The sequence below is a fragment of the Haliotis rubra genome, unplaced genomic scaffold (genome assembly GCF_003918875.1).
Source record: "Haliotis rubra isolate DU_JTF1 unplaced genomic scaffold, ASM391887v1 Scf246, whole genome shotgun sequence".
In the NCBI taxonomy this organism is placed as follows: Eukaryota; Metazoa; Mollusca; class Gastropoda; order Lepetellida; family Haliotidae; genus Haliotis; species Haliotis rubra.
The window spans coordinates 353443-376926 of record NW_025766514.1 but is presented as its reverse complement, the minus strand read 5'-3'; the positions used below and the strand labels follow the sequence as shown (position 1 = coordinate 376926).

The window sequence follows — 23484 nt, the reverse complement described above, 5'->3', positions numbered from 1 at the left end:
AACCCCAAAATACTTATTGCAATCTTTTCATTGACACTGCAAATGAAAATAAATGCTTTGAGTCCACTTTACTGAGTTTCCTTAAGACTTATGTTTGGACTCACTCACTGTGTGAGTGAGTGAGTGAATGAGTGTAGTTTTACGCCGCACTCAGCAATATTCAAGCTATATGGCAGCGGTCTGTAAACAATTGAGTCTGGACCAGACAATCCAGTGATCAACAGCATGAGCACAAGTACTGGGATACTTGTTGACAACATAGTGGACAACATGGAGGACAGCATCGCTTTTTCTCACACAATGCATTTTTTTCAAAATCTAAAATTCGTCAGTATATGAGGGACAAACCTGTGGAACACTCTTGTAAAATGCGCCCGAATCCAACTCTAAATGTTTTCTCTTCTTTCATTATTTTTCTAGTTCTCATTGTATTTGTAAACACACTTGACAATAATTATGACATGTATATTCCAAACAGGCTGCTAATGAAGTGTCATAGCACAACAAGTAATGTTTCAGATGTGAAGACATGTTTTATACAGGGTCTGTATCAAATGGATGGACTACCACTGCAAGTGTTATTTGCCAAGTACTCCCACGCCCTGAATACACATAACGCTAACAGGCTGTCATCTTTGCTAACAGCCAAACCAGAGGAAACTCACAGCCCCGGTCATGTTGACAGTAGTTCCATAAATCTACACTTGTACCACACAGTTATCACAACAACACCAGGACATTCTCTGCAAACAACAATGTCCCCTCCCCCATGTGATGTCCCTGCCTCCCTACTGCTCCCCTCATCCTGTGCCTCCCCACCAGCCTCCCTGCCTCCCTGCTGCCTCCCTACTGCCTTCTCATCCTGCTGCCTCCCCACCAGCCTCCCTCCTACTGCTTCTCATCCTGCTGCCTCACCACCAGCCTCCCTCCCCTACTGCCTTCTGCCTCTCATCCTGCTGCCTCCCCACCAGCCTCCCTCCCTACTGCCTTCTCATCCTGCTGCCACCCCTCCCCCACTACCTCCTCTCTCATCCTGCTGCCTCCCCACCAGCCTCCCTCCCTCCCTACTGCCTCCTCATCCTGCTGCCTCCCCACTGCCTCCCTCCTCCCTACTGCCTTTCTCATCCTGCTGCCTCCCCACCAGCCTCCTCCCTCTCCCCTGCTGCCTCCCCTCACCTCCTGCCTCTCTCCTACTGCTCGCCAGCCACCAGCCCCTCCCCTCCTGCTCTCTTCTTGCCTCCCCTCCCCATACTGCCTTTCCTCTCCCTACCCTTTTTCATCCCTGCTGCCTCCCTCCCTCATCCTACTGCCCTCCAGCCTCCCTCCCTACTGCCTTCTACATCTCATCCTGCCTGCCTCCCCTGCCAGCCTCCTCCTCTTCTCCCTACTGCCCTGCCCTCCCCACCAGCCTCCCCTCCTCTTCACTGCCTTCTCATCCTGCTGCCTCCCACCAGCCTCCCTCCCTACTGCCTCTCATCCTGCTCCCTCCCTACTCCTCCTGCCTCCTCCTCCCTCCCTACTGCCCTCATCCTGCTGCCTCCCCACCAGCCTCACACCTGCTGCTCCCCTGCAGCCTCCCTACTGCCTCATCATCCTGCTGCCTCCCCACCAGCCTCCCTCCTACTGCCTTCTCATCTCCCTGCTGCCTCCCCTCACCAGCCTCTCCCCTCCCCACTGCCTCTCTTCATCCCACTGCCTCCCCACCAGCCTCCCTCCCTCCCTGCTGCCTCCCCCACCAGCCTCCCTCATCCTGCTGCCTCCCCATCCTGCCAGCCTCCCCTCCCCTACTGCCTTTCTCATCCTGCTGCCTCCCCACCAGCCTCCCTCCCCCTACTGCCTTCTCTCATCCTGCTGCCTCCCCACCAGCCTCCCTCCCTACTGCCTTCTCATCCTGCTGCCTCCCACCAGCCTCCCTCCCTACTGCCTTCCTCATCCTGCCCCACCAGCCTCCCTCCCTACTGCCTGCCCCCCACCAGCCTCCCTCCCCTGCTGCCTTCTCAGCCTCCCCCCACCAGCCTCCCTCTCTGCTGCCTTCTCATCCTGCTGCCTCCCCACCAGCCTCCCTCCCCTGCCTTCTCATCCTCCCTGCTGCCTGCTCCCTCCTGCCTCCCTGCTGCCTCCCCAGCCCTCCCTCCCTACTGCCTTCTCCTCCCCACCAGCCTCCCCCTCCCTGCCCTCCCCTACTGCCCCTACTGCCCCACTCCTCCCCACCAACCTCCCTCCCTCACTGCCTTCCCCACCAGCCTCCCTCCCTGCTGCCTCTCCCTCCCCACTGCCTCCCTCCCTACTGCCTTCTCATCCTCATCAGGAGGTGCTAACTACTATCATATGCCCCTGACTGAAACCAGCCTTATGTTGATCAGACATATTACCTGCAAAAGATGACACAACAATAACGCTGCCACTGTTTTTCTCCAGCTGTGAGAAGGCATGTGATGTGAGGTGGACGTATGCACGGAAGTTGACATCAAAGACATGCTGCAGAGATGAGAGGTTTTGAGGCGTGCCCTTCCATTCCCCCAGGGGCATTACCATGATGTGATTCAGCACCAGAATATCAATTCCCCCAAGACGTCGTTCTGCCTCCTGAAACATGATCAGACACATCACTCACAGAGACCTGAAACGTGCTGGGATTCGAACCACAGACCTTCTGATCTGAAGTTGGACGCCTTGTCCACATGACCAAAGAGGTTAACCCTGTCAGCAAGCTGACAAGGTAAGGATGTCAATCCAGGCCACACATGCATCAACACATGTACAGTTGTGACATACGTGCATTACGTTCTATATGGCCGACATATCACTTATGTCAGCTGTGACATACCTGTATTACGTTCTATATGGCCGACATATTGTTCATGTCAGCTGTGACATACCTGTATTACGTTCTGTGTAGCGGACATATCACTCATGTCAGCTGTGACATACCTGTATTACGTTCTATATGGCCGACATATCACTTATGTCAGCTGTGACATACCTGTATTACGTTCTATATGGCCGACATATCACTTATGTCAGCTGTGACATACCTGTATTACGTTCTATATGGCCGACATATTGTTCATGTCAGCTGTGACATACCTGTATTACGTTCTGTGTAGCGGACATATCACTCATGTCAGCTGTGACATACCTGTATTACGTTCTATATGGCCGACATATCACTTATGTCAGCTGTGACATACCTGTATTACGTTCTATATGGCCGACATATCACTTATGTCAGCTGTGACATACCTGTATTACGTTCTGTGTGGCTGACATATCACTCATGTCAGCTGTGACATACCTGTATTACGTTCTGTGTGGTGGACATGTCGCTCATGTCAGCTGTGGCATACCTGTATTACGTTCTGTGTGGTGGACATGTCGCTCATGTCAGCTGTGGCATACCTGTATTACGTTCTGTGTGGTGGACATATCACCCATGTCAGCTGTGACATACCTGTATTACATTCTGTGTGGACATGACATATCAGCTGTGACATATCGCTCATGTCAGCTGTGACATACCTGTATTACCTGTAATCTGTGAGGCGGACATATCGCTCATGTCAGCTGTGACATACCTGTATTACGTTCTGTGTGACAGACATATCACTCATGTCAGCTGTGACATACCTGTATTACATTCATCATGTCAGCTGTGACATACCTGTATTACGCTCTGTGTGACGTTCATGTCAGCTGACATACCTGTATTATTCGCTCTGTGATGGACATATCACTCATGTCAGCTGTGACATACCTGTATTACGCTCTGTGTGACCTGGACATATCGCTCATGTCAGCTGTGACATACCTGTATTACGTTCTGTGTGACAGACATATCACTCATGACATATCATATCGCTTCATGTCAGCTGTGACATACCTGTATTACGTTCTGTGTGATGGACATATCGCTCATGTCAGCTGTGACATACCTGTATTACATTCTGTGTGGCGGACATATCGCTCATGTCAGCTGTGACATACCTGTATTACGTTCTGTGTGGCGGACATATCGCTCATGTCAGCTGTGACGTACTCGTATTGCCCCTGTGTGCTGCCTACTTGTCTGCATCGAGCTACTACCTGGAGATACAGAACACAATACTGCTATGTGTACATGGCCCTCAAAGTCATCAGCAACTGTCAAGATAGAACAGATCATAGAAGATACGAAAGATCAACCTGGTCAAGCTAGTAAGTGAAACATATAAAATTTCTTGTCAATGGTAACAAACGTGCAGATTTTCAGAGTGTGAGTGGAAACTGCATCCTTCATTGAAAACTGATGTCTTCAGAGCAATGATTTACTTGCTCCCCAAGAAATATACATTTAGTATGTTGACTAACACACACCTGCTTGAGCACCTCCTCTCGTCGAGCAGTGATCAAAATCTTGGCACCAAACCTTGCATAGTGATATGCAATCTGTTCTCCTATACCGGTTGATGCTCCAGTTATAACTACCCGTTTACCTTTCAATGTGTCTGCAACAAAACCATTCATCATGCAAAAGTTATCACATGGGTTTCAGCTTTTTGTTATCGGAAACCAATATCAAGGTCACATGTCAAGGTCAATGTGAAAGAAACAAAGAAGGGTTGAGTAACAGCCATAACAAGTTTCAACTTTCTGTGTAAACATCACAAGGTCAAAATTAAAATATTGCAAAAATACCCCTCAAAACACAACAGGATATACATGTAAAGACCAACTACTGATTACAGTGACCACTGTACCACATGTTATTACATTTTGAGCACAACTATCCTCAGCTGGTAGTATATGTTTCATACTATTTACTTCCTACTAGTTTTATGTTTTGTTGCAATGCTGTGAACATTGGTTTTATTTTGTAGAAATTCACTCCTGTGAAAATTAGCTGGCAATTTTCTGATCTCTTGCTTTGGAGAAAGGCACTAGTATTGTTGAAACCCATTATCACTTACCAATTAGATAATTTAACTTATCCATATAAAAATGGCTAAATATATGACTGCCACAAGCTACATTACATGATGCAGCAACCTTTCTTACATGTTGCTGTAATGTACTAAGATCATATATACTTCACATCAAACGTTTAGACTCACTTAAAACACTCACTATATGTTATGTATACATATATATTGTTACATCTAAGATTGACTTCTCCACTAACTTGGGGGAACCAACTGCAAACCTTATGCAGATGAATTGCACGAGGATTATGCATCAAATTGCTGAAAAGCATGTGCAAATATTGTGCACGTAAACAGCTGTGTTTTGGTGTAAAGTTTTGTTATGAATTTGCCAATTTTCACTGAGTTTTATCATTTATTGAACTCATGACAATAATCTTTCCAACGTTACAAATTTGTTTTACAATACAACAGTTCATGTGTAAACAGTACCTTTAAACAGTATGGAATATTTTGCAAAATTTAGATTAGAACAGTTGCCAGAAGTAAGTGGCTATATTTATACTAGTCAGTCTAAACTTGTGATGGGAAGTATATATACTAATATATTGGGTGTTTTGTTTTGCAGTCACAGGAATGAAAAAACAGACTTGCCTCCCTTGTAGTAGTTACCTCTCTTTACATGGAACAAACTGATTAATTTGGCATGATTATACAAACCTCTGAACTCAACAAATGTAACAGTCATTGATGCTTGGACAGAAAGTATGCAATTAAATAAAGTAATCAACTTTTCATTAAAACTATTCCTTAACTAATCCTGACATTAGTGTATGTTAAAGATTTATTCATATCCTATTGTCAACAATATTTAATGATTATTCATATTACCAGAAATTAATCAGTTCAATATCCAATATCAATTTATGACATGTACAGTTAAAGTATTTTGAAAACAACAACCAAACAACAAAGAGTACATTCATTTTACAGAATTTAGTTTCACATAACTGAATCCCTAAAGCAGAAGATGACACCACTCGCATTGAGGTGAGGTGAGGTGAAATTGGGTTTACGTCGTGCTTGAGAATATTTCGCTCATATGACGACGTGTATGCGTGTGTATGTGTATGTGCGGCTGCTTGTACTAGCCCAGACTTAAGCTGGTTTTCTAGTGCTAGCCCACTGAGATGCCATGCCGCAGTGAAGCATGAATACCCCACTCAGACACATAATACTGACTCCGAGCCGACCAGTCCTTGTTGTACCCATTAATGCCGAGCGCCAGACAGGGACCAACAAGTACCATATTTTAAAGGTCACATAAACCCTAGGGGTTAAAAATACATAAATCACTAACTGGCATCGTTATAAATGAAACCTCGTCATTAAAACTACTCATTTCAACCTTTAATTGACTTAAATCGACCTTTTTGACAACAGTGCACAATTCTCACCCGCAAACGAAATTTCAACCAATCAGAGCGGCGCGACTCTGTGACGCCATATGAGGAATAGCTTTGAGGGCCGATGCAGAATTCATCTACATTTTAGGGGTAAATTATCTTGTTTACAGGCTTGTATAAACCTGAAATCGTGACAATTGTCGTGGAAAATGAAAGCTATATGTTCTCACAATCTACTGGCATTTAATTTTGTCTCCTGCTTTGCCTAGTTTCTGAGTTACAACTTGTTTTCATAGACGCTTCTGTCACAATTGATTGGTGTCGTTAGGGCCCTATTTGTATAATGACTGATCCAAATTGATCCCATTTCTGTGTTTTTTACCTCGATATTTAATCATGTCATGTAAAAATCTGTTTGTATTCTCAAAACAGTGTCGGCCCATAAGTTTTCACATGCAATACAGCAATTAATACTCCCTTGTTGTAACCTCGTGTTAGGTGGTATAAACCTACACATGTTATTTGTCATCATTCACTTGATGGTCAGTTAATGAATTTATAACAGGTATAATTAGTGGTAACATACTTAGATTACCCGACAAAGGTTCCCATTTGGCATTTCTTGTGTCTGGAGTAAATATTCAACATTATAAACATCGATCAAAGGATTAACCGATAACACGCTGATTGATTAATTACTTTTATCTTACACAGCGGAATTGTCAAAAGGTAGTGTTTATGTATGTAGATTTACTAATCTATACTGAATACACTCTGCCGTGTCGGTGTTCATGCGTAAAACAACGTCCTTCTTTCAAAGGATTAACCGCAATACATTGATTGATTGCCCATTATTGGCTAACTAAATTACTGCTTTTAATGAAAGCTGACATTATGCAATTAGTTGCCAGGTGTGCTATCTTGGGTGACCAATGAGACTATACACCAATACCTGAAAAGATTTATCACTTTTCAGAATTAAACTGTTAAAAGACACATCATTTGGAACAGTTTTGTGGATATTGATGGATACATTCCTCTAACAAGGTAATGGCCTGATATTGTTCCTATAACTTTAATCTGTTTTAATTTTAATATTTGCATTTTGTTTTTATTCATTTGTCGAAGCATTCAACAGAATCATTGTTTTCGCTACGTAGAAGTGTAATGAGACAGACAACATACACTAGGGTGTGTGTGCGAATTATGATTCACATTGGCAAACTATAAAATGTCTAGATATTACAGTTCTGTTATAAATTCACTATAAGTATCAGCAGATCGTCAGCTTTTTATTTAGTTTCAAAATGCATAAAAGTATGATAATAAACTAATTAGGATTATAAGACCAAATATAAAGACGCATTACTGACTAGTATCTACATACTGGTGAGTGGACATTAACCATGTGAATGTAGCAAGAAATTTATCGTGCAGTATTGTGACTTCGACCCCCACCTCGCCTGCGGAAGAAATCGCGTTATGTTATAAGTTCTGTCATGCAAAATCCTTTTGGTTATGATTCCAATACATATTTAATTCATGTAGAAAGTAGTTTTGATTTTCTAACTTGATGAAAACAAACTATAATCTCATTTATTCTAACAGACTTTACGATTTTCAAAATGGCGCAAGTGCTCTGTCGGAACATCCGCCAGTCTGTGGATAAATGCTATTTAGGTTTGTTTTCACCGAAGTTACAAAAATCAAAACTACTTTCTACTGGTAGTAAAATATGTATTTTATTGATGGCCAATAGGATTTTGCATGACATAGCAGCGTATAACATACAACAATTTCTCTCCTGGCAGCGAGGTGGTGTCAATATAATACTACTTACAATATTATTGTTACTGACCACAACCTCACTTCCGAGGAAGAAATCGGTAGTTTTGATTCCTTTAACTTCCTCGCGGAAGCCGCATCTGAACACAAGTAAGATATCAAGCTTCAGGCTTCCACAATGCTCGCTTTCACAACGTCGATAACCTTATTTAGCACTAATCCGCGGGTCCTCAGAAATTCAGTGCATGGTGACACCATCACCCTCACCCCTTAGGAGCAATTGATGACAAAAGCAACGATTCGGCATGTCGCCGTTCATGTCGAAATCATCAAAATGATGGAGCGTATACACACTTTCTATACAACTAACTGAAAATCGCTCTTCATATGACGCCATCACAGTTTCACAGAGTTACGTGAACTGTGTCTGTGTATTTCAAGTATGAAGAGAGGGAAGCAGGCTTAATTTTGGCCAATTTTAATCGTCAGTATTAATTAACCACAAGTTTTTAGAGAATAAATTTGGTGGTTCCGGTGATAAGACTAACCACACAAATCTTTCATATGTAATGGTTAAAAGAGTAACAACAAAAACAAAGTTTAGTGGTTCTTAACGCTTTTTGGTATGACGCGGTCGGGATCGAACTCCGCGATCTTTCCGCCTTCTCCCGGCGGACGCTTAACCACTCACCACGGACGGAGGTCCACTCGCATTGAAGAGGATAACACCTGACTGAACAATTCTGTTAAAACCATGTACATGGGTACATTTGTACTCTCATCTATGTAATGTGATTGACTTGCAGATGTAGCAAAAATGTGAGTCAAAACATGGATGAAGACTTTGTATGCTGGATGACTTTTCTACAGACTGAGGGGTCCAGAAAAAATTGTTTTGTTAAAACTAAAATGCTCCCTTTACTGAATTCATCTGTGCAGCAATGCTGTATTGTGTATGAATGTCATTTATCTGAGATGGACACAACAATGATTGAAAACAGATGTCGCCTGAAATAACCAATCAGTGAATAGCTACAACCAGAGTGCCTTACATCGATACACAGTACATGTCACAGCATACCCTGAATCCCACCCCAGGTTCGATTCTCAATACGGGCATTGAATCCAGAAGCCCATTTCTGGTGTCCCCACCATGATATTGCTGGAATATTGCTAAAAGCGGTGTAAAACCATCCTCACTTACTATACCACATCCATTATTACAGTGGAAGACACTCATCCAATGTCGTTACAATGTGGGGCCAAGTCACAGTGCCAAAACTGGACCAACAAGAAAGGGTTGTTCAAACAATATATGGAACCAACATAGGACCAACATTAGGCATGGGCCAAAACTAACCAATATCTTTGTGTTTGCTGGAGGAGGTTTTGTAATACGCGTGCTGAAGTGGCAGAGTGGGTCATCAGTCACAATGGGATTCCATAGATAAACTTTCAGCTTCTTTGGTCGTTGGGTGTCTGAGGAGATGATGTTTATGCTGGATGCTGCCTGGAGGCTTGTGGATCATAGCCACATTAGGGCCAGCCAAACATAAGTTCACTTTAACTCGGGAGTAACAAAAACCTGATTGCTGATCTTGATCAAAATGTTTTCAAACCTTCTACTGTAGGTATGCATAATGTTTATAAATAAATGCATGAATACCTTTTTAACAAGAGTAACCAGAAATGCTATGGAGGGGTTTACCTTTCATGCAGTGTCACCTATGACTTCAAGGGCCAGCTAAAGCGTGAGGTGAGGTGAAATTGGCTTTAACGTCGTGGTTTGAGAATATTTCGCCATATGACGACATCGCAGTACGCTGCAGTGTATGTGTATTACTGCGCGGCTGCTTGCAATAGCCAGACTGAAGCTGGTTTTAGCCAGTAGAAAACTTGACAGTTTGGTTGTTAACACTCAGCAAAAAGTCCATCAACATACGCAGAGTCCTTAGGGTCAATGCAGGATAATGTGGATATAGACCGTACCGGTGTAATTCAAATCCAGAATATTCACAAGAGGGATGAGGGATCGCCGGACTCAGCTAACATGAGATTGATGTCAGAGTGTACTGATTATGTGTTTAATACCAGCTGTATGTCAGAATGATCAGATAATGTGCTTAATACCACGCGGTATGTCTGATTGACCTGATTGCAGTTTAATAACACGAATGTCAGAATCAGATTACTGTGTTTAATACCACATGGATGTCAGAAATGATCAGATAATGTGTTTAATACCACGTATGTCGTAAATGATCAGATAATCGTGTTTAATACATACCATCGGTATGTCTGGAATGACCTGATACTGTGTTTAATACCACATGGATGTCATAATGACCTAATAATGTGTTTAATTGATGTCAGAATGATCAGATTTGCGTTTAATACCACGGTATGTCAGAATGACCTGATACTGTGGCTTATACCACATGGATGTCAGAATGACCTAATAATGTTTAATACCAAGTAGTATGTCAGAATGACCTGATAATGTGTTTAATACCACATGGATGTATCATGGATGACCTAATAATGTGTTAATACCACGTGGTGTATATCAGGAATGACATGATTATGTTTAATACTCACATGGATGTCAGAATGATCAGATTATGTGTTTAATACCACATGGATGTCAGAATGATCTGATACTGTGTTTAATACCACATGGATGTCAGGATGACCTGATACTGTGTTTAATACTCACGTATGGAGGTTCGAATGAATCTCCCTACTAATGTGTTTAATACCACATGGATGTCAGAATGATAAGATAATGTGTTTAATACCACGTGTATGTCAGAATGACCTGATACTGTGTTTAATACCACATGGATGTCAGAATGACCTAATAATGTGTTTAATACCACATGGATTTCAGTGATGATCAGATAATGTGTTTAATATTCAATGGTATGTCAGAATGACCCGATTATGTTGAATAATTGGCGTCTGAATTATTACTCGTGTTTAATACCACGTAGTAAGTCAGAATGACTCCAACTAATGCGTTTCTAATACCACATGGATGTCAGAATGATCAGATAATGTGTTTAATACCAATGGGTATGTGTCAGAAGGATGTCAGAATGACCTGATAATGTGTTTAATACCACATGGATGTCAGAATGATCAGATAATGTGTTTAATACCACATGGATGTCAGAATGACCAGATAATGTGTTTAATACCACATGGATGTCAGAATGATCAGATAATGTGTTTAATACCACATGTCAGAATGATGATAATGTGTATGTCAGAATGACCTGATACTGTGTTTAATACCACATGGATGTCAGAATGATCAGATAATGTGTTTAATACCACGTGTATGTCAGAATGACCCGATTATGTGTTTAATACCACATGGATGTCAGAATGATCAGATAATGTGTTTAATACCACGTGTATGTCAGAATGACCTGATTATGTGTTTAATACCACATGGATGTCAGAATGATCAGATAATGTGTTTAATACCACGTGGATGTCAGAATGACCCGATGATAATGTGATTATGTGTTTAATACCACATGGATTTCAGAATGACCAGATAATGTGTTTAATACCACATGGATGTCAGAATGACCTGATAATGTGTTTAATACCACATGGATGTCAGAATGATCAGATACTGTGTTTAATACCACGTGTATGTCAGAATGACCTGATAATGTGTTTTAATACCATGGGATGACCTGATACTGTGTTTAATACCACATGGATGTCAGAATGTATGTCAATACCACATGGGATTCGTTACTGTCACACATGAAGGTCACCTGCTTCACAATTCTAGCTGTATGTAGTCCTGCGAATTACATGTGAAGGTCACATGACCTGCTCACCTGGATCAAAGTCATCGTACAGCCAGTAGCCAATCACCAGGCCAACTAACACTGCCAAGATCTTCTTCCACATCCTTGATACCTGGAATACACAGTACAAGGTTGTACTCAAATGGCTATACATACATGTCATCAAACTTGATCTAATATTTTCTGTAGTTATCAATAAGGGAGTTTTAGTTGTGTGTTTACATACAGCGTCTCTACTAATCACAGATTTACACTTATCAGAGGGGTACACAAAAACGTCCGCAGTCTAGACTAACAGTTGTCCGACTTCCCTTTTTGTGTGGAAGCCGCGGTGACTGAGTGGGTTAGGCGGCTGACTTTGAGTGTTGGCGATTAGGTGCCAGACTCTGAGGGTGCGGGCTCGAATCCTGCATGGGAGTCAACCCAAAAAGTACTAGAATTTGTACTTTACTAAGAAAGTGTAATCCCAAATATAACATACATGTATGTTGCATTTGAGGAGAGATCACTCACTTTCCATTTAGTTTTGTCGATCAGTGTTGAATGGAAATATCATATGTGAATAAAAAATCCCTGCAGATTTCATATATAGTGTTACAAATAATAACACAACTATTTATATATTTTTTACACAAAAAAATAAAAAATACTGCAACACAAACAGTTTGAATAGCTGACTGAAGTAACCTGTCGAGCCCAAGTTAATAGTGACCTGCATGACTAGGTATCTCAACAGTCTCGGTACTTGGCAAGCTGACTTGTCTCAACTTATCAGCTTGTTTACCATCTTCAACAATCTGTTTGCATTTTAGAAAATTGTTTTTGACCTATTTGGTCTTTTGTAGTGATTAAATAATACTATAAGTCTGGCAAAATCCATCAGTGTTTGCAGGCATCAGTATAATCAAGCTGGACGGCATGTCTCCCCACCATTATAGAAACTCTCCTGTTCCATAACCTGTGGGCTAAATATATAATCTGACAGTCCCTGTGTTTGTCTATGCACTGTTAAACACACATACCTAGATTGGGTAGGGACACTGACCACCATACACTCAGCCAGCTGAAGATCTGGGCCAGCATGAGATTAGTGGAAATAACCTCATAGACAGCAAGAGCTTGGTACATTAAGTTCCTGTGAGTGTTTAGACTGGGGGTTGCATGGGCCGTGGCTATTTACATGATACAGCCATGAAGTACATCAGCATCTTGCAGATGTCCCCCAGCCCTTGCTGCCTCCACCTCTCTGCTGCCTCCACCTCCCTGGTGGGGGAGCGGCACACAGGCAAACACTACAATAATGGGGACGGAGGCCATGTTATTCCATCTCGATATACAGGTACAGACACACACAATCTGACACTTTACATAAGCATGTTATACACTAGTTTTCCCTCTCACGTTGTACATATTTGTGTTGAGGAGAAAGCTGAGTTCCAGACTCAGATACCCCAGTAGTGAGTGACCAGACCACGCTATGATTGCATGTAATGCTGTACGCGTCTCACCAAACATGTCCTGATAACACCCTCTACTCAGTGAATGAGTGAGTGAGTGAGAGTCCTCTTCCCCCAAGCTGCTGAGACATATTATCAACCACTTCTTTGCCATTATTTTATAACCACAGACTTTTCAATTTGATATCAATAATGCATACCACAGACAGGACAGTTTGATATTAAAGTACTGTCGGAAATAGAAAAAAACTGTTTTTTTCACATTTATATCTACAATTTAGGTAGTTAATATGTGAAAGTGTGAAATATCTGTTAACCTAAGTTCGGGTTAACTACAGCCGCAGTGGTACGGAGATAGGAAACGTAAAAGAAGGATTTTACTGAGGAGAGATTAGTGCAGAAATGAGCAATGCATCTTATTCAGAACAGACCATGGCTTTATGCAAATTAGTGTGCGATGATATTGTATTACAAAGGACACTTTTTAAATGATCATTTTGAAATTAGACTTAGCTTCATTATCAACGATAGCAGACGTAAAAATAATAACTTTAATACTGAAACTATTAAGGATGTAGCTACCATGGCGTCTCACTATCACTATAAAAAGAAACAGGTAGGAGGGGTCGTCTCAAAAGCAAAACCAGGACGGGTATCGCAGACGGTGGTTGGAGTCGGGCTAGGGAACTGAGATATTAGCTAAGATAAGATAATCAATAGAGACATATTCAATACACATGAAAAAACATAAAATATCTTTGAGATGACCCCTTGTGCCTGTGGGCAGCACGTGCATTTCATGCCGTGTGAGTCGACAGTCCGTCGTCATACCTGGCGACCTAATTGCCATCTTTAGTCTGATCTATTGTTTTCAGCAGCTATTCGTATTTTACGAGTAAACATGCTTTTTGGATATCCTATTACGCATCCCCCTGAACCCCCAGTTAGACTGATGTGGGCTATCTATTTCGACATATGCTATTTGCAATTGTGTAAATTTAGTGATACAGAGTAACAGCCTAAAATAGTTTTTTTCTATTTCCGACAGTACTTTTATAATGCATACCACAGACAGGACAGTTTGATATCAATAATGCATACCACAGACAGGACAGTTTGATATCAATAATGCATACCACAGACAGGACAGTTTGATATCAATAATGCATTCCACAGACAGGACAGTTTGATATCAATAATGCATTCCACAGACTGGACAGTTTGATATCAATAATGCATACCACAGACTGGACAGTTTGATATCAATAATGCATACCACAGACTGGACAGTTTGATATCAATAATGCATTCCACAGACTGGACAGTTTGATATCAATAATGCATACCACAGACTGGACAGTTTGATATCAATAATGCATTCCACAGACTGGACAGTTTGATATCAATAATGCATGCCACAGACAGACAGTTTGATATCACAGTTTGATATCAATAATGCATACCACAGACTGGACAGTTTGATATCAATAATGCATGCCACAGACAGTTTGATATCAATAATGCATACCACAGACTGTTTGATATCAATAATGCATACCACAGACTGGACTGTTTGATATCAATAATGCATGCCACAGACTGTTTGATATCAATAATGCATACCACAGACTGGACAGTTTGATATCAATAATGCAAACCACAGAGTACTTTTATAGCACCTCATCCACATCACTCAGGGACATACAATCTGATTTTATTTACCCCGGACAACCCATTAGCTGTCTGTGAGGGCTAGAAGATTAATAGTCACATGACTTATCCCACCCGGTACCCATTTTCTGCAGGGTGAACAGTTGCAATTTTGAACAAACTTACATGCCTAAGGCTTCATGTGCTTCATTGTGGGGCAGGACTGAAGTCCTAGAAACTCTCAAGAGTCAAGCTACCAAACACGGTCACCCATCCAAGGACTCTCCACGCTCAGCTTTGCTTAACTTCAACTGATTTGTGACCTGAGCTCTATGCACAGGACCACACACCACCACTATAAATCTATGGGTCCAGGACAACTGGAGCTCCTACAATCATGACAGTGTTCAGGAAATCCAGCTCTCAAGTTTACAGGTTTAAATGATGTCTACTTATTAATAAATTGAAACAAAACCCCACATTATTGTTGTGATGTTTTAGGTTTAACTTTATCAACAAAAGGTATGGCTACACTTATTACATGGTGATTGTAAGTTTCTTGAGTACCCAAGGGAGGCAACTATGCACAATGAATAAAGGCACCTTACACGACTGGGCCACCTTTGCTCTCTCTCTAGTGACAGTACAGATTTTCATATTCATTAACATAAATATATATTTACATTCTGCACAACTGACTAATTGGAATGATATTTTAAATAAAGTTAAAGTGATCAGACATTGGGAACTAGTGATCTACTTTAAGATTCCTCCGACATGGTTTGTTTACATAATGGTGAAACATGAATTACAATACACAGTCTTGTTTTACACCTGGTCCTCCAGCATCAACCATAAGTCACCCCTAAAACACTTCAGTTGACTGTGGAATGAACTTGGCTGCATGATGGGTTATAGGCAATACTCAAACACACACCAGCGTATTACATTCCCTGTAGTAACACATTCCCTGTAGTAACACATTCCCTGTAGTAATACATTCCCTGTAGTAACACATTCCTGTAGTAATACATTCCCTGTAGTAACACATTCCCTGTAGTAATACATTCCCTGTAGTAACACATTCCCTGTAGTAACACATTCCCTGTAGTAATACATTCCTGTAGTAACACATTCCCTGTAGTAATACATTCCATTCCTGTAGTAACACATTCCCTGTAGTAACACATTCCCTGTAGTAACACATTCCCTGTAGTAACACATTCCCTGTAGTAACACATTCCCTGTAGTAACACATTCCCTGTAGTAATACATTCCCTGTAGTAACACATTCCCTGTAGTAATACATTCCCTGTAGTAATACATTCCCTGTAGTAATACATTCCTTGTAGTAACACATTCCCTGTAGTAACACATTCCCTGTAGTAACACATTCCCTGTAGTAACACATTCCCTGTAGTAACACATTCCCTGTAGTAACACATTCCCTGTAGTAACACATTCCCTGTAGTAACACATTCCCTGTAGTAATACATTCCCTGTAGTAACACATTCCCTGTAGTAACACATACATTCCCTGTAGTAACACTTTCCCTGTAGTAATACATTTCCCTGTAGTAACACATGCTTAAGGCAGCAGATATGCATACATAAGTATATACATGTTGTAATGTAGGTAGTAAGCAACTGACTGTTCACCTGTCGGAGTGGGAAGCAACGTTCCACTCATCTGTCCCACTGCTGTGCTCAGGTAGAAATGTCCCTCACACAAGCAGACAGCCCGGCAGGGGAGGAAGCAGGCTAGAGGTCTGCAGTGTCCCTAGCACTGACCACCAGCAGCACCCTGTGTTGACAGAGACCCCAGTGACGGACAGCTGACAGACAGGGCACAGACAGAGTTGCTTCACTGACAGGAGCACACGTGCCAGATGCCTATCAGTAGCTTGTCACACATCCTCACAGGGCCTGGGACACCCACAGCAGGCAGGAAGCCATCTGGAGGCCTCTCACTTCATGTGAAGGAGGAGGAGGGCACATAGGAAGAACTGTTGGCTCAGCACAGCAATCAGTGGGACGGGCTGCGACAGGGCGTTACACGGGTGGTGTTGGAAGTTCTGCATTATTCAGTATCTGAACATGGAGTAATGATCACTCAATCGAACTGTAATTTGAGAATCAACATATGTGCTCCACACAGCCTCATAGCACCTCCTGTTGGTTGAGGGCAGTGTTGGGTGGTGCCATGGGTGCCTGCCAGGGTTGTTGGGTTAGTGTTTGGTGGTGTGTCATTGGAAGTCTGCCAGGGTCAGGTCTGGGGCAGTGTTTGGGTGGTGTTGGTGGTTGTTAGTTCACTGCCAGGGTCCAGGTCTTTGGGCAGAATCAACATATGTGCTGGTGTCATAGTTCACTGCCAGGGGGTCTGGGGCAGTGATGGTGTGTCATTGTTAGTTGAGGTCTGGGCAGTGTTTGTCATTGTCATTGTTAGTTCACTGCCAGGGTCCAGGTCTGGGGCAGTGTTGATGGTGTCATTGTTAGTTCTGCCAGGGTCCAGGTCTGGGGCAGTGTTTGGTGTGGTGTCCATCTGTTTTGGTGGTGTCAGTTAGTTCACTGCCAGGTCCAGTGTTGGATGGTGTCAATGGTTCACTGCCAGGGTCCAGGTCTGGGGCAGTGTTGGTGGTGTCATTGTTAGTTAACTGCCAGGGTCCAGGTCTGGGGCAGTGTTTGGTGGTGTCATTGTTAGTTCATTGCCAGGGTCCAGGTCTGGGGCAGTGTTTGGTGGTGTCATTGTTAGTTCACTGCCAGGGTCCAGGTCAGTGTTGGATGGTGTCATTGTTAGTTCACTGCCAGGGTCCAGGTCTGGGGCAGTGTTGGATGGTGTCATTGTTAGTTCACTGCCAGGGTCCAGGTCTGGGGCAGTGTTGGGTGGTGTCATTGTTAGTTAACTGCCAGGGTCCAGGTCTGGGGCAGTGTTGGATGGTGTCATTGTTAGTTAACTGCCAGGGGTCATTGCCAGGGTCCAGGTCTGGGGCAGGTCTGGGGCAGTGTTGGATGGTGTCATTGTTAGTTCACTGCCAGGGTCCAGGTCTGGGGCAGTGTTGGATGGTGTGATTGTTAGTTCACTGCCAGGGTCCAGGTCTGGGGCAGTGTTGGATGGTGTCATTGTTAGTTCATTGCCAGGGTCCAGGTCTGGGGGTGTGGGGTGTTGGATGGTGTCATTGTTAGTTCATTGCCAGGGTCCAGGTCTGGGGCAGTGTTTGGTATGATCATGGTAGGTGATTCAGCCTAATGTCCTTCCTTGCTGTGATATTGCTACAGCATTTTGTTATTTATTACTTGGTCACAGATTGTATGTTATAAAGCAGTCAGTTGGTGGTTGAAATGAATATAAAATTGCTGACACTCATTTCTTTAGACTAATCATATGCTTGGCAAGGTGAAATGAAAGAACAGATACTACTTACCTGAGAGGAAAATACCATGCACTTTTTTCAATCTAATCTTGTGAATATTTTTGAAAACAATTTATCTACAAAAACATTTTATGTGTACCACAAGTGGCCTAACCCCAGGCAGACATTACCTAGGCCGGCTGAAGACACTTTATAAACAGATGTTTCCTCAATAACATTCAGTTATTTCATTTTGATTTGAATGCAAACATAAATCTGGTATGACAAAATGGCACAGATGTTTAATACAGAACAGCTTTGAATGTGAGGTTGCTTGAATCCTGAGAGAGTGTGGAGATCAGTGGTTTTGAGGAATGAATGATCAACTGTGTTGAAGCATGGTAGTCCATGAACACACCCATCATCAAACCATCTTAAAGTGGATGAGTCACTGTCAGCTTTCCCATCTTAAGTTTGCTTTTCTTAAATCATAATACAGCAATAGAGTGGAACAATCTCCCCTTCCATCTTAGAGTCTCAAACTTTCAATTTCTTCAAATCTCACCTTAAGACCCATCTATTTCAAACTGTCTTTGTTTGACTGACTTTTCATCTCCATATACCTTGGGCACTTAACGCATGCATTGAGCATAGATTAATCCGCTGTCATCAATTGACGATTAAGATTATTATAAATTGGCTTGAAATGGAAAGTATACATTCTTGAGTTAATCTACCATGGTCATCCTCTCTTGACACCAATCTTACATCATACAGGTGAAGTGTTTCTAATGTAACTGTTGAGGGGAGTGCGGTGAAGCAAGTCAATACAGATGAAGGTAAAATAAAACTCACTCATACATGCACAAACTGAAATTTAAATTTTTTATGTAGGCAATAATAAGATGAAAATACAAAATACAGATCTCATTTTCCCCCATAAATTTTCAAATTCAATTTATAATTTTGCAATTATAAGATTCACCTATCTTGAAATGTCCTGAGACCTACATTTAAAACCCATTTTAAGATTGAAAAGAGCCTAGGGAGACCAGAGAGAGATGTGAACCTGGGGAAATCTAGACTTGCTTAGACTAGCTTTAGCACTGCAGGGAGGGCTGGCAGGGGAAATAATGTGGTTCAGGGACTGTGAGACAGACTACATTGCACTGCAGGGAGGGCTAGGTAGTAGGGGAAATAATGTGGTTCAGGGACTGTGAGACAGACTAGCTTTAGCACTGCAGGGAGGGCTGGGTAGTAGGGGAAATAATGTGGTTCAGGGACTGTGAGACAGACTAGCTTTAGCACTGCAGGGAGGGCTGGGTAGTAGGGGAAATAATGTGGTTCAGGGACTGTGAGACAGACTAGCTTTAGCACTGCAGGGAGGGCTGGGTAGTAGGGGAAATAATGTGGTTCAGGGACTGTGAGACAGACTAGCTTTAGCATTGCAGGGAGGGCTGGGTAGTAGGGAACATAATGTGGTTCAGGGACTGTGAGACAGACTAGCTTTAGCACTGCAGGGAGGGCTAGGTAGTAGGGGAACATAATGTGGTTCAGGGACTGTGAGACAGACTAGCTTTAGCATTGCAGGGAGGGCTGGGTAGTAGGGAACATAATGTGGTTCAGGGACTGTGAGACAGACTAGCTTTAGCATTGCAGGGAGGGCTGGGTTGTAGGGAACATAATGTGGTTCAGGGACTGTGAGACAGACTAGCTTTAGCATTGCAGGGAGGGCTGGGTAGTAGGGAACATAATGTGGTTCAGGGACTGTGAGACAGACTAGCTTTAGCATTGCAGGGAGGGCTGGGTAGTAGGGAACATAATGTGGTTCAGGGACTGTGAGACAGACTAGCTTTAGCATTGCAGGGAGGGCTAGGTTGTGGCTAGGGGAAATAATGTGGTTCAGGGACTGTGAGACAGACTAGCTTTAGCATTGCAGGGAGGGCTAGGTTGTAGGGGAAATAATGTGGTTCAGGGACTGTGAGACAGACTAATTGACTTGTGTTGATCCTCACAGCTCACCCCTCCAGCTGGCTACACTTCATGAGGCAGAAGCCATGGACATGGAAGCTATCTTTAGACACACTCTTTGTGCTCATCAACAACTACAACAAGACAAATATTTACCAGCTACCACTTATTGCCAGCAAGCCCAGGCCTGTGTTTCATAATGCCCTGTGTGAACACAGTCGGAATGATCCAAGTCTGGCTGTTCCTGATCCCATAGGCTGTTGACATGCCTGCTGACATATGCTCACACTGTTTGTACACGCCAGCTTCTGGATCAAGTGGTCAGATGTGACATGAACACTTATAGCCGTTCCTACTGGCTGGCTGGAGGATCACTAGCAGCCTTCTCTCAGTTGAATATGTGTCTCACGATAATCTCAGTAGGGAATACACCTCTAATTGCTACTCTCAGATAGAAATACACATCACGCTAGTCTCACTAGGGAATAGTCACCTCACGCTCCTCTCAGAAGGGAATACACCTCATGCTCGTCTTAGTAGGGAATAGTCACCTCTTGCTAGTCTCAGATGGAATTACACATCACGCTAGTCTCAGTAGGGAATAGTCACCTCACGCTTGTCTCAGAAGGGAATACACCTCTCGCTAGTCTCAGTAGGGAATAGTCACCTCACGCTAGTCTCAGTAGGGAATAGTCACCTCATGCTAGTCCCAGTAGGGAATAGTCACCCTCACTTAGTTTCAGTAGGAAATAGTAACCTCACTGCCTAGCTCTCAGAAGGGAATACACCTCTAGCTAGTCTCAGAATGGAATAGTCACCTCACGCTTGTCCTCTCAGTAGGGAATGACAGTCACCACCCAGCCTCAGTAGGGAATAATCACACCATGCTAGTCTCAGTAGGGAATAGTCCTCCCTCACGCTGTCCCAGTAGGGAATAGTCACCTCACGCTTAGCCCAGTAGGAATAGTCACCCCATGCCACTTTCAGTAGGGAATAGTCACCTCAACTGGCCTCAGAAGGGAATACGCCTCCTCAATGCTAGTCTCAGTAGGGAATAGTCACCCCATCATGCTAGTCCTCAGTAGGGAATAGTCACCTCAATGCTAGTCTCAGTGGGAATAGTCACCCTATGCTAGTCTCAGTAGGGAATAGTCACCTCATGCTAGACTCAGTAGGAATAGTCACCCCACGCTAGTCCTCAGTAGGAATAGTCACCCCATGCTAGTCCCAGTAGGGAACAGTCACCTCTTGCTAGTCTCAGTAGGGAATAGTCACCTCATGCTAGTCTCAGTAGGGAATAGTCACCTCCACGCTTAGTTTCAGTAGGGAATAGTCACCTCATGCTAGTCTCAGTAGGGAATAGTCACCATGCTGGTCTCAGTAGGGAATAGTCACCCCATGCTAGTCTCAGTAGGGAATAGTCACCCCATGCTGGTCCAGTAGGAATAGTCACCTCATGCTAGGACTCAGTAGGGAATAGTCACCTCAGCTAGTCTCAGTAGGGAATAGTCACCTCACATGCTAGTCTCAGTAGGGAATAGTCACCTCAGCTAGTCTCAGTAGGGAATAGTCACCTCATGCTAGTCTCAGTAGGGAATAGTCACCTCTGCTAGTCTCAGTAGGGAATAGTCACCTTATGCTAGTCTCAGTAGGGAATAGTCACCCCACGCTAGTCTCAGTAGGGAATAGTCACCTCAGTCTCAGTGAGAGAATAGTCACCCCATGCTAGTCTCAGTAGGGAATAGTCACCTCATAGTCTCAGCTCAGTCTCAGCTAGTCTCAGTAGGGAATAGTCACCTCATGCTAGTCTCAGTAGGGAATAGTCACCCCATGCTAGTCCTCAGTAGGGAATAGTCACCTCATGCTAGTCTCAGTAGGGAATACACCTCAGTAGGGAATAGTCACCCTATGCTAGTCTCAGTAGGGAATAGTCACCTCATGCTAGTCTCAGTAGGAATAGTCACCTCCTCAGCTAGTCTCAGTAGAGAATAGTCACCTTATGCTAGACTCAGTAGGGAATAGTCACACCTCTGGTCTCAGTAGGAATGCTAGTCTCCAGTAGGGAATAGTCACCTCACGCTAGTTCCCAGTAGGGAATAGTCACCCACCTCTAAGCTAGTCTCATGCTAGTCTCAGTAGGGAATAGTCACCTCATGCTAGTCTCAGTAGGGAATAGTCACCCCAGCTAGTCTCAGTAGGGAATAGTCAGTGAGGAATAGTCACCCTCAATGCCCCAGTAGGGAATAGTCACCTCCACGCTAGTCCTCAGTAGGGAATAGCCACAGTAGGGAATAGTCACCTCATGCTAGTCCTCAGTAGGGAATAGTCACCCCACGCTAGTCCCAGTAGGGAATAGTCACCCCATGCTAGTCTCAGTAGGGAATAGTCACCCCATGCTAGTCTCAGTAGGGATAGTCACCTCATGCTAGTCTCAGTAGGGAATAGTCACCCCCTCAGTGCTAGTCCCAGTAGGGGGAATAGTCACCCCAAGTCTCAGTAGGGAATAGTCACCTCAGTAGTAGGGAATAGTCACCCCCATGCTAGTCTCAGTAGGGAATAGTCACCTCATGCTAGTCTCAGTAGGGAATAGTCACCTCATGCTAGTCTCAGTAGGGAATAGTCACCCCATGCTGGTCTCAGTGGGAATAGTCACTCTCATGCTAGTCTCAGTAGGGAATAGTCACCTCATGCTAGTCTCAGTAGGGAATAGTCACCTCATGCTAGTCTCAGCTAGTCTCAGTAGGGAATAGTCACCTCATGCTAGTCTCAGTAGGGGAATAGTCACCTCATGCTGGTCTCAGTAGGGAATAGTCACCTCATGCTAGTCTCAGTAGGGAATAGTCACCTCATGCTAGTCTCAGTAGGGAATAGTCACCTCATGCTAGTCTCAGTAGGGAATAGTCACCTCATGCTGGTCTCAGTAGGGAATACACCTCACGCTAGTCTCAGTAGGGAATAGTCACCCCATGCTAGTCTCCCTAGTCACCTCATGCTAGTCTCAGTAGGGAATAGTCACCTCTGCTAGCTAGTCTCAGTAGGGAATAGTCACCTCATGCTAGTCTCAGTAGGGAATAGTCACCTCATGCTAGTCTCAGTAGGGAATAGTCACCTCATGCTAGTCTCAGTAGGGAATACAC

The 23484-nt window shown here is 43.3% G+C and overlaps 1 protein-coding gene across 5 annotated transcripts in view; it reads right to left on the bottom strand.

Annotated features, from left to right (window-relative positions):
- The window catches only part of LOC124279069 (hydroxysteroid 11-beta-dehydrogenase 1-like protein), a 107748-nt gene that overhangs the window by 13686 nt on the left and 70578 nt on the right, over positions 1-23484 (bottom strand). For 2 of the 5 annotated variants that reach the window (XM_046714869.1, XM_046714868.1), the window contains exons 2-5: positions 11950-12031; positions 4354-4484; positions 3985-4083; positions 2373-2586 (exon numbers count right to left, since the gene is read on the bottom strand). In XM_046714869.1, the coding sequence (XP_046570825.1) occupies positions 2373-2586; positions 3985-4083; positions 4354-4484; positions 11950-12022 (517 nt within the window). In that variant the 5' untranslated portion in view covers positions 12023-12031. Of the gene's footprint in view, positions 1-2372; positions 2587-3984; positions 4084-4353; positions 4485-11949; positions 12032-12941; positions 13035-16678; positions 16932-23484 lie in introns of those variants that run through there. The other 3 variants (XM_046714871.1, XM_046714870.1, XM_046714872.1) reach the window with 3 other exon arrangements.